At 37.1% G+C, this 18209-nt stretch overlaps 1 protein-coding gene across 1 annotated transcript in view; it reads left to right on the top strand.

Annotated features, from left to right (window-relative positions):
- OTOGL (otogelin like) overlaps nt 1–18209 on the top strand; it is a gene marked incomplete at its 3' end in the record, with an annotated part of 97430 nt that overhangs the window by 64569 nt on the left and 14652 nt on the right. The window contains exons 33-48 of the mRNA XM_082308968.1: nt 493–771; nt 1401–1518; nt 2610–2689; nt 3610–3879; nt 5572–6485; nt 7171–7348; nt 8231–8373; nt 9914–9937; nt 10067–10159; nt 10830–11019; nt 13315–13529; nt 15418–15559; nt 15901–16086; nt 16582–16794; nt 17663–17767; nt 18064–18171. Coding sequence (XP_082165094.1) covers nt 493–771; nt 1401–1518; nt 2610–2689; nt 3610–3879; nt 5572–6485; nt 7171–7348; nt 8231–8373; nt 9914–9937; nt 10067–10159; nt 10830–11019; nt 13315–13529; nt 15418–15559; nt 15901–16086; nt 16582–16794; nt 17663–17767; nt 18064–18171 — 3258 coding nt within the window. The remainder of the gene's footprint in view (nt 1–492; nt 772–1400; nt 1519–2609; nt 2690–3609; nt 3880–5571; nt 6486–7170; nt 7349–8230; nt 8374–9913; nt 9938–10066; nt 10160–10829; nt 11020–13314; nt 13530–15417; nt 15560–15900; nt 16087–16581; nt 16795–17662; nt 17768–18063; nt 18172–18209) is intronic.

Here is an 18209-nt window from a genome sequence, read left to right as displayed (position 1 = left end):
TTCTAAGTTCTTAAATCTTCAGAGAATTTTCTTAGCGTACTGCTGGATATGACTGTATGTAAAAAAAGCCTGACCTCAAGGTGAAGTCAAGCATGTTCTTACAATATTTGAGGGATGTTATTTACTAATGAAATTTTGGTACAGCTGATCTGGCAGGCATGTGTCCGAATTTGAGAAAAAACTCCCAATTCGAGCAAGTCCCAATTTGAGACTGCTTACGAATCAATTCAAAAGCTGGTAGAAGTAGGCTGAATGTAGTTTTGATCTAACTGATTAGGTCTCTGGTGGCTCTGGATTATGTGATCATTTGAAGTCTCCTTAAGACCCTGCATTTCTAACTTTTTTTGTGTTACATAAAACTGAAATTTTTTTGGTGAAAAGCAGTTGTTTAAAAGGAACCACCTAACAGCCAATATATAGATTTTAATCTCACTTTTAATTTGTTTTCTGTGAAAATCTTACTTTTGTTTTTTTTTTTTTCTTCTGTGGAAGCTCTCTCTCTTGTTTCCCTTGAATCTGCTGAAAGACCAAACTACTTTCTGTACGTACATGACAATGAAACCGTTGGGTTGGAACAGTGGCAGGCAAGTGCCTCCTTTCGCAGACGAGCCACCTTCTTCCACCACCAGGGCCTCTGGAGTCCAGGGCTCAGTGCCTTTGAACTGCACAGCAAAAAAGGCGTTTTCATCATTCTCACCTCATCCGATGTTAAAGTGGCAAAGTACGATGATTCAGAAGAATTCAAACGTTTGAGTAGCTTTAGTATTGAAGGTAAATTTTGCATAATCCCAAGGGATAAGTATGGTTTTTTTCTGATTGCCTTCACAGCACTTGCCTTTCATCAGCAATAGTAACATATTTTTTTAACCTATTTTTAATTACTATTCTGTCTTTGTCTTCCATTCTGCCTCCAAATGCTATTATTTTCTAATTTTTGGAGATATGATGATCACTTTATCTTTGAACTACGTTTTCATTGTTTTACTCTTTTCAAAATGAATGTGGCATGTCACAAAAAGATGCACGTTAATGTCTTGTTAGTGAGCTAGATATCTCTATTCTTTTAAATGAATGGAGTAACTGTATTGCTTCTGCAACCAACAGTACCTTCACTATGTTTAACTGATTTTTAAGGTTTTTAAGCAGAATATATTGTAAAAGTGAGTAGCTGTTTGTATCTTTGAAGCTTCAGTGTCTTTCAGCTCGATTGAACTCAAAATACGTGAAACTGCATAAAATCTCACCTATCTGAAAGTTCTCAAGAATTTCTCTACTTGGTTTTAATTTTTTCATTTTTCTGAAAATCCCAATATTCTCTAATGTACATTATAGAAAAGACTATAAATTTATAGTTTATTGACTATATAATCAATAAATAATACCTTTTCCTTCTTTCTCAGAACTCAGCGCGTCTGTGCCTTATAGAAGGATGTGTGAGTGGCGATACGAATCTTGTGCTAATCCTTGTGTTAAAACATGTAGTGATCCTGAAGGAACAGCATGTAAATTCCTTCCTCCGTAAGTAAAATTAAGCTCATATTGCTACTGTATTGTTTTTTGTAATATGCATACCATATGCTGTCTGAAAATTACTGCAGCTGCAATATCCATTCATTTTTACTCAACAAGATTTCACTATCACTCTTGTGAGCAACTCTCACAAGTCATGTGAAAACATTTGTAACGAGCCTCTCATTTCCCACGGTATGTATTCCTGTTTACATGCGATCTTTCAACAGAAGAATAAGAGGGTTTGTATTTAGCCTAGGGGATTAGGTTCTGGCAGTGGTTACGTAAAAATCTATTAAGTTAAATGGAGGTTATTCCCTTCTATGGATTTATATTCACATCCTAAACCAGCATCCCATGATACTGTAAATGACTACCTCTTTCTGGTGTTTAAATGACAGAGATGAAAAACTGCAGGAATAGTAAGGGTGGACTACGCCCTCTCCTGCAAGAGGAGGGAACTTTATACTAAGAGATGCCCATTGGCGTGACGGGAGGGATTTCACACGGCTGCTGTTATCTTGTTACTTAGTAACAAGATTTCCTGTCTCCACGGATTTCCCCTGGCATCTATGGAACCACAAAAAACTAAAAGGAAAAATGCCTAAAAACTCAAGGCAAAAAATCTGGTAGAAAAGAAACGATATTTTGAATTTCCGACTACCTCCCTAAGCATATGCAGTTTATGATTAGGAATATTACTAATTTTCTCTGTTGGTATTCTTAGCTTAGAGACATCTGGATAAAACAGTGATCTTGTAGAGAAGTTCTTCATCCTATGGAAAACCTTTCTGCTTAGGGATCTGAACTTCCACCAGGTTGTGGAAGCAGAATGGTCCAAAGCTATCATGTTTGTCAGCCTATGCAAAGAATTGATTATTAAAAATTTAGAAACAGAATAGTGCTGTTCAATGTCTTTTTGACCTTAAAATGCCTCGAAATGCTGTGTTCACCATTACACTGGAAAGTTCTCAGAACCCTGATGAGGAAGACATTTAAATGTTTCATTTTGAAAACAAAACAAAAAAAAAAAAAACAACAAAAAAAATTAATTTATATTTCTACTGTGGCTTTAGAATTAACTATACGATATTTTAAAGGGTTGAAGGATGCTTGCCATACTGTCCCAGAAACATGATCCTTGATGAGGTCACACTTAAATGTGTTTATCCGGAAGACTGTAAGTATTTTTTATTATATTGGTCTAATCTTATAAATCACTCTTGAGATCCCAGGAAAGGTTTTAATCAAATGTACATTGTGGGTTTTTTATTAAATGCTTTACCAGAACATCTTTCTGTTGAAGAATGTCTCTCTGGGACATAGACTCCATTCCCAGTCATCCAAAATACATCTCCTACATCCAAACAAGCCATATCTAAAGCTGAATTCTTTCATTTCTGTAATAGTGTGTTACATTTTACCTTTTGTGATGGTGTTATACTCATCACAACTATATTTGACTATATACTGCTAGTATATCATATGTATATAAGAGAAAGATCCCAAACGGAAGAAATTCTGCTGTGGCAAAAAGTTCAGACTTATCAGTTGTTAAGCCACCACTAACAAATTCAGTGCATCTATTTCATAATGTCTGGTGTGTGGAGATACCACATTATTTGCTTAGTTTGGGGATACAGTATTCCTTCAACATAACAATTACATTTTAATACTGTATTTTATTTTATATTACAAGTTTTGTATTAAATACATTATGTTTGATATTTGCTAGTACAAAGTTATCTCATATGGTATACTACCTTCCAAAGATATATTTATTCAAAATATATTATTATTTTGGATTTACTGAATTTTCCAGGGAATTCCCTTGTTGCTTCAAAACTGCTCTGCAAAATCAAGGTTTTCACTAATAATAAAAAAGTAGCTACTTCATTTGCAAAGAAAATTAGGAAACTCCTTGAGTCAGCTGAGTTCCTCAAAGTGATCAGGCAACCTGGAACCACTGGAAAATGGTTCTCTGCAAAATGGTGCTCTGATTTGCTAATATTTAAACGGGCCTTGAATAGAGATGTATGTTGCTACTTTGCTTTACCAATAATCCATAAAAGACAGTGAAACATGCGTTTTTCCTTTTAGGCATACCTGTGACACCTACAGAATCAGCAATCAGAACAAAACCTTCAGTGTTAATCTCTCTCACAGATGCTACCACGGAGCGATTTCCTCAGACATCTCCTTTATTTGTTACTTCAGGGACTGAGTCAACTCGTACCAGTATGACAGACAAAATAACCATGATGGCAAACACAACTTTAAGGGGAACGAATATGTCGGCACAGTCCATTACAGATTTTTATTCATTAGAAGCATCTAATGCAGCCACCTATTCAATATTTTCATTACCAAGTACAGTGGAGCCTTCTGATGTACTTCACATCACAGCCAGCCCTACTGTCCTTTCCAGACTCATCTCTTCAACAGATTTTCCAACTGTTCTTCAAGCCTCAGCAGTCACATCACGTACTGTCAGTTCTACTGCATCTATAACTTTACCCATTACAATAGCAACTCCAACAGCCCTGCTCAGTGCAAGTCCTACTCCAACACATTCTGCGTTATTAGCACCCACTTCCCTAGTGGTAGTTCCATTTCCACTTCAAATATCAACCACTCAGCTAGGAACTGTTCCCCCTACCTCAGCATTAACAACTTTAACCTCCAAGCCATCTTTTGTCACTTCTGAGCTGCCTGCAGGGATTGGGAAGAGTAGGAGTCCTTCAGAAAGTCATTCTAAGGGAGCAGCAGTATCCTCTGAAGTGTCTTTGTCTGCTTTGCAGGCTGGCAGAGCAACTTTCACAAGACCTGTGTTTCTTCTAGGTTCACGGTTGACACTAAGCACATCTACTTCTCCTATATCTACTTTGCCTGTTAGAACTAGGTCTGGCATTGGTCAAACTGCAGTTCACCCAACACCCATTTCTGCACTGACTTCAACTGCTCCTCAAATTCGTATGACTACTAGATTTGCTAGCTTTGAGACAGGTTTTCCACAATTAATCACAGTTTCATATTTTGAAACAGCAAAACCCTTGTCTAAGGCTTCTCTGATATCATTAAATGCAAGTTCTCTAGCTAGTTTTTCTCCAAAGCCATTTTTATCTTCAGTGACTGTTCCCAAGCAGACATCTCCGTTAATAAAAGGCAATATTTCTGCTGCTCTGCCCATAATGACTGTATCTTCACCTCAAGTTGCTTCTCAAAGCCCTATAAACACTTCTTTGAGTCCCTCTGTAACACACACAGTATCTATACCAGTGCATTCTCTGATTACCTCCCTGAGGCCCAAAGCCATGGCAGATGTCACTGCTGCCTCCAAAAGTCTTTATAAAGTACCTTCTGCTGCTTCCACTCTTCTAGTCAATCCAACAATCTCTGATATGTCTATAACAAGTAAAGCTTCAACAGAAAATAAATACATAATGCACACTGATTCCTTTTTAGTGTCATCCATTTCTAAAAAGCCAATGAAATCCATTATGTCTACAGTCTTCCCTCTTAGGGCATTGGTATTACCTCTAAATGCTACATTAATAAGCGCTTCAGAAATTACAGAGTACCCAAGCAGTTCATATACAGAATTGAAAATTGACCCTGTGGCACAAAGTTCAGGCACCTTCCTTCCTAAAGATCCTTCTCTTACAAGGTCATCATCTTTATCTTTATTTACAATCTTGTTATCAACATCAGTACCGTCTTATGTGACGTCTCAAACAACAAGTTCTTCATTGATTCCCATAGTCAGTAGGACATCATCATTAACACAAAATATAACTGCTGCCAAAACATCAGTTTCATCTCTAGATACACAACGAATATCAAAAAGTCCAGTTATAAACTTTGCAACTTCTGTAGATTTTTCTAAATTCACTTTAAGCATAAGCCCTTCTACCAGCCTTTCAGCAGCACTAAAAACATCCATTGTAATGCCCTCTTTACTAATGCCTACAACTCCTGAAGCCACTTTAGAAAGCCAGTCCAGTAGGGTCTCTATGTCTTCACCTCCTCCTAAGACCACTCATATCTCTACCGTTTCTCTAGGAAAACAGAGTTCTTCAGTAAGTTCTTCAGAAGAAGATGGAACAATATCGGCCATATCAGCTGGAATCATCACTCAATCCACTACACCAATCATCATGAACACAACAGTGAATGCTACATCCTTAAAAGCACCTTATATTTTTGCAAAAATACCACCTAGCTCTTCAGCCAGTTCATTAGTTGATTCTGGCACTCCTGTAGCCTCTAGGATTACTACAAAACCCACTGATTCTTTTGTTGCGGATTTGGAGTTTTATATGGCTTCAGCTTCAGTTCCTACCACCATGGAAACACCCATGCATGTGTCACACAAATCTTTATTTACATCTGCAGTGACTCAAGCTTCACAGAGCACTAAAGAAACTTCCAAAATGATGGTTGTTAAAACAACTGGTACTACAAGTCCATCATCACAGACAAAGAGCACCTCATTTACAGCTTCAGAAGTTAAATACACAACCTCATCTGAAAGAACTGTAGATATTTTAGAAAGTGGTCAGATTTCACATGAGCAAAGAAATGTTACCAAGACAAAGTCAACCACAACTGAGAAATCTTCCCTGCCTTATTTGACAGTATCTGCAGTTCAGAGTTCACCTTTTTCAAGAAATGCAACCTCAGTAAGAAATCTCTCTCTTTCTGGGGCCCCGGATGTTACAACATCAGATTGGTCCAAAATCTCAACACGGAAAAGCAGTAAACCTTATTTCAGTTTAACAGAGCCCACAGAGCTGCAGACCAGAACTATAATAGATTTGTCTCATTCTAGTGGTGAAATGGCTCTGCCTTCCTCTTCAGAACCTGTGGAAACACAAACTTCTCTGGCAAGCACGGAAACAATGCCAGCTATAGCTGACAAGGCTTCCTTTGGTACAGTGATGTACACACTGATGTCTACATCTTCCGAATGTGTGGTACGATCGGTTTTACTTGCCCCTATGTGTCAAAATATATATTGCTTTTCAGTCCATTCTGTTACGCTATGCATATAATACCAGAGATTTTACATATCTCCTATTTTTGTTTTATTTGTATATTTTAAAATACTCAGTTATTCTTTGACGATTCTTGTATCTGTGCTCTTATACTGCCCTGGTATATTGTGCAACTTGGATGTATTGCTCTGGAAAAAAGTTACTTTTAAAGCTATGTGTTGATTCTAGATAGCAAAATATATTTCTGAGGTGCAGAAAAAGCCATAACCCACGGAATTTTTGGGTTACTGCATAACCTCACCCTGTCTTTCTTTTTTCCACTTGTTTCTTTGTCATAGAGTTTAAAATGATGGGAATGCATGATTCTGTATTTCTTAAAATGCTTCAGATTACTATGCAACATAACATGTTGCCTCGACGCATAATGCTTTACATAGAGCATTCCACCAAAGCTAGATGGAACAGGACGGGTGTGGGTGAATGGACGTGCATCATTGTCACCTGTTACAACCACACAAAAGCAATTCATTCCAAAATAACTGATGAGGGGTCACGTAGATATGCTCACTCTGTCTCAAGCAGGGTGATGAACAAGTGATTGTTTGGACTTGATAAGGGCAATGAATGCGAAGTTGATTCTGATTGTTTTTTCCTTATATGACAGCCAAGATACCTTGAGCCTGTTGACAAATGTAGCCAGTATGTATGTGTTAATACGGGTTGGATGTTGTACAACCTTTCAAGGAACTGCCCTAAGGATGTGCAGAAGCCAGACTGTGGTTTTCGAGGAATGCCAGTTCAAGTTAACACTGATAGTTGTTGCCCAGAATGGGAATGTCCCTGTAAGTCACTCTTTTATTTTTAAATGCAACATAGAGCCTTGATCTATAAATTTCAAGTAATAAATTAAGGTTTTATTACACTGGGAATATAAGGTTGAATACTGGAATGAATTTAAAAGAGCTGTTCATCAGCAAAACAGAATGAAATATATTGAATGTTTTGATATCTTTGAATTAACATTCAAGAGAGTCAAAATATTTTGTTTTGAATGAAAACATTGAAATGAAATCTGCAACATGAACATCAACATTTTCCAGCTGAGACTTCTCAGAATTTCTATCAGTAGAAATGCTGAGATTTCAACATTTCGTAAAGAAAACAAATTAAATGCTGTCATTTTCTGAAAGACAGAACCCCCAAATTTCAGTTAGCTCTAACTGCAGTTTTTACACATACTTAGAAACTGCAGAAACTGGAAGATGACTGTCTGCCAAGAGAACAAAAAGGCCAACGAGAAGTCATATTAAAATTTGCAGGATTACCAAAACCAATATTACACTGTTAAATATTTGTCTCAAGACAGGACAGATCAGTCTCTTGCTATCAGTATCTCAAAAACATGTATATTTTAATGCATATATTTTATCTCACCATGTACAGATTCATTGACCTTGCCTGTAAAACATTGACTTAAGCGAAAATTTTCACCAATTTATACTTTCTCTCCTACCTGGGGCCCATAGCAGTAGGTTAGGGTAGTGCCACTGAGTAACATAAGATACTTGCTTCTGCTTATGGCTCAGTATGCTGTCCACAGAACAAGGTCATCAATATATACATGAACGTATATATGAAAGCAAATATTGCTAAAACTGAAAGTTTTTAGAAATGCCCTGTATTTGGTTTTGTGGTAACCTCATTAAATGACAGTTCTTTTTTAGGTCAATGTTCTGTACTATCCGAGCTGAGTGTTATTACATTTGATGGAAACAACATAGCCCTCTGTAATATGGCTTCCTACATTTTAGTTAAGTTACCAGGAGAAATTATTGTTGCTCATATTGAAAAATGTCCTGCTAATCAGGTAAGATTCTTGCATTTCCACAATAATTGTAGTAGTTTCTTGAATTTTGGTGTTATAGGTATGAAATTCTGCAAAAATGTACCACTTAAAACTTTCAGATAAAAGCTGTATCCATTGAAAAATGGCAAGTTATTTAATTTTCAAGGAGCATGCTTAATCATGCAGTCTAGATAAAAGAATCTTATCTCAGGTTAAACAGTAATTGTTGTATTATGTTATAAGGAAATTCAAATGTAGGTTCCTTTTAAATTATCAGGGGTGACATAACATCTGAATCTGCATGTCTCCTTTCAGGCTCTCCACCCACAAATCTTCTTGAGGCCTTGAATTTATACTTTACTATATGGTCAAATCGTAGAATCATAGAATGCTTAGGGATGGAAGGGACCTTTAAAGGTCATCTGGTCCATCCCCCCTGCAATTGGAAGGGACATCTTCAACTACATCACGTTGCTCAGAGCCCCATCCAGCCTGTCCTTGAATGTTTCCAAACACTAAAATATTTCCAAAATACTAAAATACTTTGAATCATCACAGAAATATTTTGTAGTTATTTTAGGAAGGTATTACTGAGTTTGGGATTAGTGTGATGAGTTGTTCTTTGTAGTTGTCTAACTCTCTGCATTGCCTACAGAGGGGATCCAGACACTTTATTTTTAGACTGCCAGTTTAGGTCAGGTCAGTCTCATCCGTAGAGTCTGTACATACATTTCCTTTGCACTGTCCATAGTCCTAATTTATGAAGCCCTTGAACAAGTGGCTTGTATTTCCATCCTTGGTCTGTGGATAAACAAGTTCCTGATGAGGATCTTCATCAAGCTGCTTTCCTTCCCATCCCTACTTAGTCTCTTATCTACTCTCACTGGGCAACTGCACACTTGATTTTTAAGTCCCGAGTCTTACACTGTTTTGGAGGTTTTCTTTTAAATTGCGCTCTTCACTGTTTCTTGGTTGCAGTCTAAAGGTGTGAATGCAGCTCACACAGGCAGATGAGCTTTAGAAGTCTGCAGCTGTAGTTCTTTAAGAAATATTTTTTGAAAGGGCTTTGAAGTTTATGCTGAATCTTATGATGCTGGTAATGAGTTGCTCTCAATGTTAAAGCTGTTTAGTTAAAAGCCAGCTGAGGTATGGTATATACAATCTGCAATCTTGTGCAGAAAGATGCCCTGTTAAAATAGCAGTTTTATCAAAGTTAGGGCAGGGGATTTTATTGGCATGACCATTGTATATTTATGTATTTTTCATTCAACTTCTTCAGGTCATTGTGTTCTCTTTTCTGTATTGGTTTCCACATAAACCCCTTTAATTTAAATCTTTAACAAGTAAATCAAGTTTCTAAAAATAGTTCATAGAAAGGTGTACTACATTAGCTGGGAAATGTGTATTTTTTATTATTTGTAAGGAATATATTAGATTAGTTTAATTATGAAGCTGATTGTAGAAGAACTTCAAACACAAAGAAAGCAGTCAACTTATTTTTGCTAAATAAGAACGCTGCTGATTATCATTGCACTTCTAATCTATTTTTAATGTTTTCCAGAGTGCAAATTCAATAAGAAAACTAGTGAGTACTTTTTTTTTTCCTAATTATAAAATACATTAATATTAGACATATTGAAAAAATTCCCTATAGCACTGGTACAGAATTAGAAAAACAATAGTAACTAAACTGGTTTGTCACTTTTCTTTCAAGGTTCCCCCTGCAAGCACTTCAGGGCTCTGCTTTAAGAAGTTAAATGTAACAACACGCACATATAAATTACTTATCAATCGTTTAGCAAGAAAAGTAAGTATATATGGCCAATATGTAGCATGTGTACACTTAAAAGATAGCTGGAAAGCTATTCTGTTGTAGAATGCAATAGATCAGGTTAATAGTGAATGTACTACAGGACTGGGATTACTTTTGTGGTTCAGGTTCCCAGTAATTCATAGTGTGCTAGAAGCAAAAAATATACATTTCTGATACCATGTTTCAGTTATATGTATGTCATTTATCCAAAATGACACTTAAAAGTTCTTTTGAGATTTTAAAGAAGCTGTAAAAGTCATTTATACTTGAGACTATATTTCCAGACAACCTAGAATCAAACAGAAATGTTCCAAGATGTGATAAATACTTAAGCTGCTTTTCCTGCTAGTCAATAACAGATCAGGACAGATAACTGAATAATTGGGATAAAGTTTTTTGTTGTTTTATCATATGATATCCGATAAATAAGATTTATTCCTTCCTTAATTCGAAAAGATTTCTGTATCATTATTTCTTCTCATGCCTACTTCATTTGCAGTTATAGGAAATGGCACTGATGGGAAGCTCTGTGATTTAAGCCCTGTGACTGTTATTGTATGTGGCAGAGGCTGTAAAAAATGTCTTTTGCTATAAGATGTAAAGACAGACAAAATACATCATTGCAATCTGTTTTTATCCCTAAAATGTGTTTGGTTTATTTTAGGTAGTAGTGGATTCTGTAATTCAATCATTACCATTTTCAAAAGAAGGACTGAGTATTCAGGATACTGGTGCAATGTATGTCGTTAACACCCCAGCTGGTATTAGCATCAAGTGGGCTCACGTTACAGGCATCATAGATATACAGTATGGATTACACTCTAACATATCGATGAAGACAGAAGGACTTTGTGGTGAGGCTATGGTGGCAATTTTTTCTTATTTAATAATTTCCCATTTAAAATTTACTCTTCCCTTCTGTGTCTGTGACCTGCTGTCCCTATAGTTCTCCTTGTGACCCCCACTAACTATACTGACAATCCTATTTGAGGTGGGCTTGTGAAATTCTATTAATTAATAATAATAAATCAATAATTCTGTTTCAAAGCACTGCTTGCTAATGAAGTAGTTTGCAGAGCAAGTAATGATCAGTACATTGTATCTAATTAACTTTTAAAAAATGTACTCATCTCTGCCTGTGTTTAAGAATATTGTTGAAGTCAAGTGAAGAAAAGGGGAAAATTTTCAAAGGAGAAGTGGCTGCTGAAGAAGGTCAGGTAGCTACAGTGTATTTCAGTGATTATGGGAGAAAACAACAACTGTCAGTTGTTAGCAGCAGCAGCTTATCACTATGCAAATACTGATAAAAGGTGTATCTTGGGAAGGGTCCAAGTCCCCTGAGGATAGTGAATCCAAATTCAGACCTCTTAAGGTTGGATCTAGGGTCTAAAACTGTGCTGAGGTGTCTCAGACTTAAATTGCAACGATAGTAAATTTTGCATTTTTCAGGCTTCCCTGATAGCCTTTTTATAACTCTGCCAGTATGAATTATATGGAAAAGTGTAAGCAGGTATGTTAGAGTTACTCTAATTCTATCATAAATGTTCATTTTCTGCTGCATTGTAATTTTACAGAATCTACCCTATATTGAACAGGGAAATGAACTTTTTATAATCTTTTAAACTGCTTTTAGTTTTAAAAGCAAACAAAACAATTCAGATATGGTTTAAATACACATATAAACAAATTAACTGTTTAAAATCTATTGCTATATTCTGCTTGAACAAAAGGAAAGTTCTCCTAGATCTAGTGAGAGAAGGCAAATGCTGGCCCTGGCACATACTGCAACTTTTCCCAGTATCATGCCATCTTCTCTATGCACGCTGAAAAAGATCGGGATGAGATGAGGTCAAATGTAGGAAGCATTATAGAATAGTTACTCTTTCTGCCATGAAAAGACAGAAAGAGGAAGACTATGCAGACAAATCCAACCTCCGCTGTAAAGTATTGTTCTACCTGATATTTTGCAGTAAAAAGTCTGACGCCTCCTTTGGTGCTCCTTTCCTATTCTCTGCTGTTTGTTCCTGTCTGGGATTTTCCTATCCTCTCCCTCTCATACTGAAAAAAATTGTGCAACTATGCGGTAAATTGGCTTTATTTTTAAAGCTGTATTGATTCTGCAATTCTGTAGTGTGGGCCTACAAATTCTAACGCCAGCACTGTTTGTGGGATGGCATTAGGACAGCAGCAAGAAGCAGAAGTGTTAAGAATACTGGAAAGCTGTGCTACTGTCAAATGCTTCTTATCATGCAAATATGACCTTCTGTGTTTCTCCACGCTGTCTGAGAGAATCACAGCCTGTCATGCCAGGCTAGCCCAGTTCTAACGAGGGACCCTGGAGAGTATCAGGATGCAGGGCTGGAAGCATGAAGGCAAGGACTTAGGGTGTGGTTAGCAATGCGGAAGGAAAGGGAAAAAAGGATATTGGAACTTTGGCTGGTCAGTCCCTGGGATGTAACACGGTATGAAGATTAAAATTTTGGCATTACTGACTTGTTATGTGCTTAAAGGAAGTACATGTTTTCCTTGATGAATTAACTGAATGCATACAATAATGAATTCAGGTAGCCAGTGGATGTCAGGGGTTTGGGTGGGGCTTTTTTTCAGTGGTTTTGTATTAATAAATTGACTAAGAAATAGATTTTTGCTAGAGAAAGCAATTGTTGTTATGAAAGATTCCTTTCATAACTTCTTGCATTTAGAATATTCAATTAAGTTTCAATATAGTGTCAAATCATCAGCAACGTGCAGTTAATTTGAAAGCCATCTACATTTACTCCCATGGAGCTGATTACTATTCAGTAGAATGAGATCAGAATCTGGTGCCATGTCAGTGAATTTGCTACACTCAACAGCACATTTTGATAGCAGTTTTTCTCAAAAGTTAATTCATTGTTGGGAAAAGTATCATTACTTGTATTGCATGATCTGCTCGTTTTGCTAAGCCATTGAGCTGCAACTAAAATCACAAGTAGAAAGTTGGAACTACAGGGGACATATAGCTGCTTTTGTTTATAAATTCAGATGACTGAGTCTCACAGGTGAGCCTGATGCAATATTAATCTTCCCTTATCAAGTTCACTTTTCTTTCCCAAAGGAAGTAACATGGCATGTTTGCTTGCGTTTTGAATGTGATGCCTTGTCTCCAGGGGTGTGTAACGGGGATCCTACTGATGACCTGAAAATGCAGAACAGGACCATAATTACAAATATGGAGGAAATTGAAGTGTTCATTAAGAGTTGGGAAATTGAGAAATCCCTTGATGTAACAACCAGGAGGCCAGTAAGAAACTGTACTGAAGATAACTGCACATACTGTATGGAATTGTTAAACAGAAGCATTTTCATGCCTTGTCACAAGAAAGTGAGTACGAAGATCTGAGAAATTCCAGGTGCAAATTAAATAAAAGATGTATATTTAAGAAAAGAGTGAGAGAGATATGCACATTTTTTATGTTTTGCTTATTTTCATGAGTTGACAACTGGATGGGTGGCTTTAATACCTCTGTCATGATGGCTTTAATACTTTTGTCATGTTGTCTATTGTAAACACACATCTACTTGGATCCCTGTGCTATTATGCTGTTTCTTAAATTATTTAGTAGGCAAAACTCAAAGGAGAGACATCAGATCATCGTCTCAACACAAACGCATTCCAAAAGAGTTATTTTTAATAAACGTTTGACACAGGGCACTAGAACGGAAAGCCTCATGCTTCTGCTGCATACATCAGCAACTCATGCAGTCTGAGACTGACTGGACTAAAGAAATTTCCAGTTAAACAAATTTTGACATAGTCACTATTACATTGACAATTTGGTAGCATTTCTTACAGGAATTATTATCATTTGTTTCTGGACACTGTACTTTCCAATGAGGATATAGCTGTAGCACACAGACTACCACTAGAGGTGGGTAGTGCAGCATGGCTGCTTCCCGGAATGGGAAATGAGAAAGCCCCAAATCTCTGAGGCCTGACTTACTTTTCCCACTTAATTCAAAATAAAAAGGATTAATGACTGAAGTGGCCCTTTCTTTCTCAGAGATAGATGCATACAGATTCCTGATTCACTTCTTGCTGTTCTGCCTTTCCACCCTCGGTTTGTGTTGTGTTACTCTTCGGTTTTCATCACAGAAAATGATGTTCGCTCACTTTAAATGCTGTTAAAGGTATTGCAGGCAGCTGAGCCCCTTCCTTCAAACTCTTCTCACTTTCCCCAGGTAGAAAAAAATGGAGGGAGTTCTGAAAGGAAGGGGTTAGAGATTTTTTTTTTTTAATATTAATAGATATTTGCCACAGAAACTTAATGAGAGGGAGCAGTGGTAAGCAGTTTGGAATCAAGAAGGGAGAACAGCACCAGTGGGTAGCAGGATGCTTTTCATAATTTTTTTAACATATCTCATTTAAAAGTAATTAAAGGGAATCTGAATAGTCAGAATTCCTACTTCATATACGTTTCCAGGAGAACCCTCATAGCCTCAGATACAATGCAATTGCATCTTTTCCTGGTTTATAGCAAAACCTGATATAGCATCAAAATTGCCAAGCACTTGGTTCATCCATATGAACTTTGTTTTCTTTCATATACACGACATGATGGTGGCAGAGTCAGAGTGGATGGAGCGTATTGTGCACTTCACAGGGCGTGAAGTAACTAGACAAGAACACGTAAGAGAGTCAGCAGCGTGATGAACTTTATGGCAGAAGTGAGCAACTGCTTGAAGGTTTCCTGAAACCACAGGGAGAGCTGGCCTGCAGCACAGTAGTTAACAGGCAGAATAAAACAAAATCTGACTTTTTCCACCTTGTTATAAGCGTATGCAAATAAAAACAACAGAAATAAGATAGGTTGGACTACCTGCATTTAGACCCAGTAACATAGACTATCGGGTCCTATAGACACGGAAACAGGGCACAGTAATAATTCAGTCACAGCAGGAATTTATGGAAAGTATAGCAGCAATGTTTAGCTGAGATTGTTGACCTTTAGCTGACAGGACTGTACTGCAAAAGTTCTTGTAAGTAGTGTGACAATCTTATTAGGACTGTGTTCTGTGCCTACTAATGAGCATAAAAATTCTGGCAGTTTAAGTGTTGCAGAACAAGCGCTCTGAAAAAGAATGGTATTTTTTATTTTAGACACTGCTTGTGATTTTTCCCCAGCAGCTGTATTATTTCTTGTAATTAATGATTTCTTTTAATTACAGAAAGCTCTTCTACTTGTTAATTATCAATTACAATATGTTCCTAGGTGTCACCACAGGAGTTCTGTGAGAAGATGTGGATCAACAGTACTTATTTTTGGAATTATGAGTGTGATGCACTTTCTGCATATGTGGCTTTATGCAACAAGCACAACATCTGCATTAAATGGAGGACACCTGACTACTGTTGTAAGCAGATAACCATGTTCTGTATCCCAATGTGGCTTTGTACTGCTGCAGTGTTTAGTGATGACTTAAAAATATATTTCTTTCTATTATTATTAGAAGTACTGTCTCATTCTGTCACAGCATTAATAAGTCAGGGTACAAGTTATTAAGATGTATTGTTTTAGTTAAAGTGTTATGAATCAGTTTTAGTCTTGATTGAATTAGTTGCTTACCTAAAGTACTGTTAAAAATATAAATGTATGCTTTCTATGATGCACTCACTTGTTTGTACTACCTGTTTATCCAGTGAAATGCTGAAAGAATAATAGCAGCACTCAATTTCCTATTTTTATGACTTGCAGCATTGAGTTGTCCCGAGGGCAAGGAATACCAGCCTTGTGTGCAACCCTGTGAAGCCAAAACATGCTTGAATAAGTGGTTCTATGAAGATTCTCCCTGTTCCTATTTAAGGGAAGACTGTGTGTGTAAAAATGGCACTATTCTGCATAGAACAGACTCTGACCTCTGTATACCAGAAGAAAAATGTAGTAAGTGCAGCAAGACAGAGTAGTTTTGCAAATATGCTAATATTAACTGCGGCTCAGTGCAAGCAATGTTTAAATTCTATGTCAGTCCTCAGTAGGTGTACATTTGGTACAGCTTGCTTCAACAGAGCCTACCTTTATCTCAAGCTACAGCAGTTTGTGCTTTCACTTCACTTGGATTCAAGACCCAGTGCCGATGTACTTTTGTTAGGGAAAAATGATGGCCATTTTTCTGTAGCTCCCAGGCTTTCTTTCCTGGCGTACTCAGGAAGGAATAGCATAGGCAGCTTCTTTCCCCTGCACTCACTGATTATTTTCACCCATAGCAAAGCATTTGTTCATTGAAGGCTTTTAAGGTCATCATCTTTTCTTGGATTCCTTGATCATGATGCTCCGCAGTGCTCTTATTTTATGCAAAAGATAGCAAACTAATTCATAGTTGCTCACAGGAAACCTGCGCTCTCCACTTGTTGAAGGGATATAATGTTTTTCCCTCAGCATGTACAGATAACAAAGGACAACCCCGCTCTGCTGGGGAGATCTGGAATGGGTCCACGAGAGGCTGTTGCATGTACAACTGTTTAGAAAATGGAAGCATTGTTGCCATAGAACCTGAATGCAATGAGGATCCACCACCAGTCTGTGAAAGAGAAGGAGAAGTTATCGTTCATGTCATTGAAGAGAGGGCTTGCTGTCCAAAGAAAGTTTGTGGTATGTACTACATTTGTTTTCAGTAACACAAGTATAAGGTGAGTGCTTGACATTCATCAGCAGATGATAATCTTTAGACAGGGTTGAAACCAACCTTTTTCAGAAGTGGTTTTTAGGTACTTGTGGCTGGTTGGGTCAGCAAAGCAGGCTTCTTCTCTTTGTAAGAACTGCCTCACTGAAATAATTTTATTTTTCTTAGAAGTCCACTAGTGAAACAAAACTTTTGTTAAAAATGCATGTTTAAGCTCTTGGGTGGAATTTCAAAAGAAATTGAGAAATACTTGGTGATAGAAGTAGCTATTTGCTTTTCTTATTAGTATTTTGGTGTCAAGTGCAGTATCCTCTGACCTAGTGCTGTTTCTCAGAAGCAGTATTCTGTGAGCTGATCATTGAATACTAATATTTTGTCTAGCCATGGTTCTTAGGAAAAGGAATATGCTTATTGCTCCTAAACTGTTAAGCAAAAGATATTTATTTTTTTGTAACATCTTCAGGTGAAAAAAAGAGAACAAATGGTCCAGCTGATCTGGTGATTTTGCTTATTAGTTAGCTACTAGTAACTGACACTGTGTTGTTCTTTTGTTTAGGGAATACTTTTACGCTAGTAGGGTATCTGTAGGAAGCAGGGCAAGTAAATGCCTGCTTTAGGAGGGATATAACTGTGCTTGCACAGTGCCACACGGATGGAGGTATACCAGCCCTGGATTGAGCTGGGAGGTCTACATGATGGTGTGGAGTGCACTGTAAGCTGACTTGGCCTGTTGTTAATTTGTGCATCTCTATGCTAGATGCATAAATATCTTGAGGTATAGGACTTGCACTTGTATCTGTTCAAATATGTCAAAATTGATTGTTTTTTATTCCACAGAATGTAACATGTCATTATGTGACACCATTATTCCAACGTGCAAAACCAATGAAAAATTGGTTGCAGGCTACCATCCCTTGTCCTGCTGTCCACAGTACCAATGTGGTAAGGGAAATTAAAAAATGCAGTTACTGAGACATTTTCCACACTTGTATTACATGTTGTAAGAAAGTTTGCCTTACAAGTCGTTTTGATTGTTAACAGAATGGGACATCATAAAGACCACCAAGGAATGATGTATTTTTTTTTCACACTCTCTAATATTTTTTGTGTTTGTGTTTGTATTTTGTGTCATTTTTGATTTACAGTCAATTTGGGGGTTTTGTTTTACTAAGAAGATGAAGAATATATTTTCTTTGTCTTGACTCTTTTACAAATATCGATTATTTCACATCCTACAGTATGCGATCCTTCAGTTTGTTTCAATGCTTCCCAGCTGGACTGCAGAGAAGATCAATTTATTGTTGAAGCAAAACAGGAAGATCCCTGTTGTTTCTCTTATCTCTGTGGTAAGAAGCCTCTAATATTTTTGTGGATAACTAAGGAA

Source organism: Platalea leucorodia (assembly GCF_965183815.1).
Source record: "Platalea leucorodia genome assembly, chromosome: 4".
Lineage (NCBI taxonomy): Eukaryota > Metazoa > Chordata > Aves > Pelecaniformes > Threskiornithidae > Platalea > Platalea leucorodia.
This window is presented reverse-complemented; position numbering and strand designations above follow the sequence as displayed.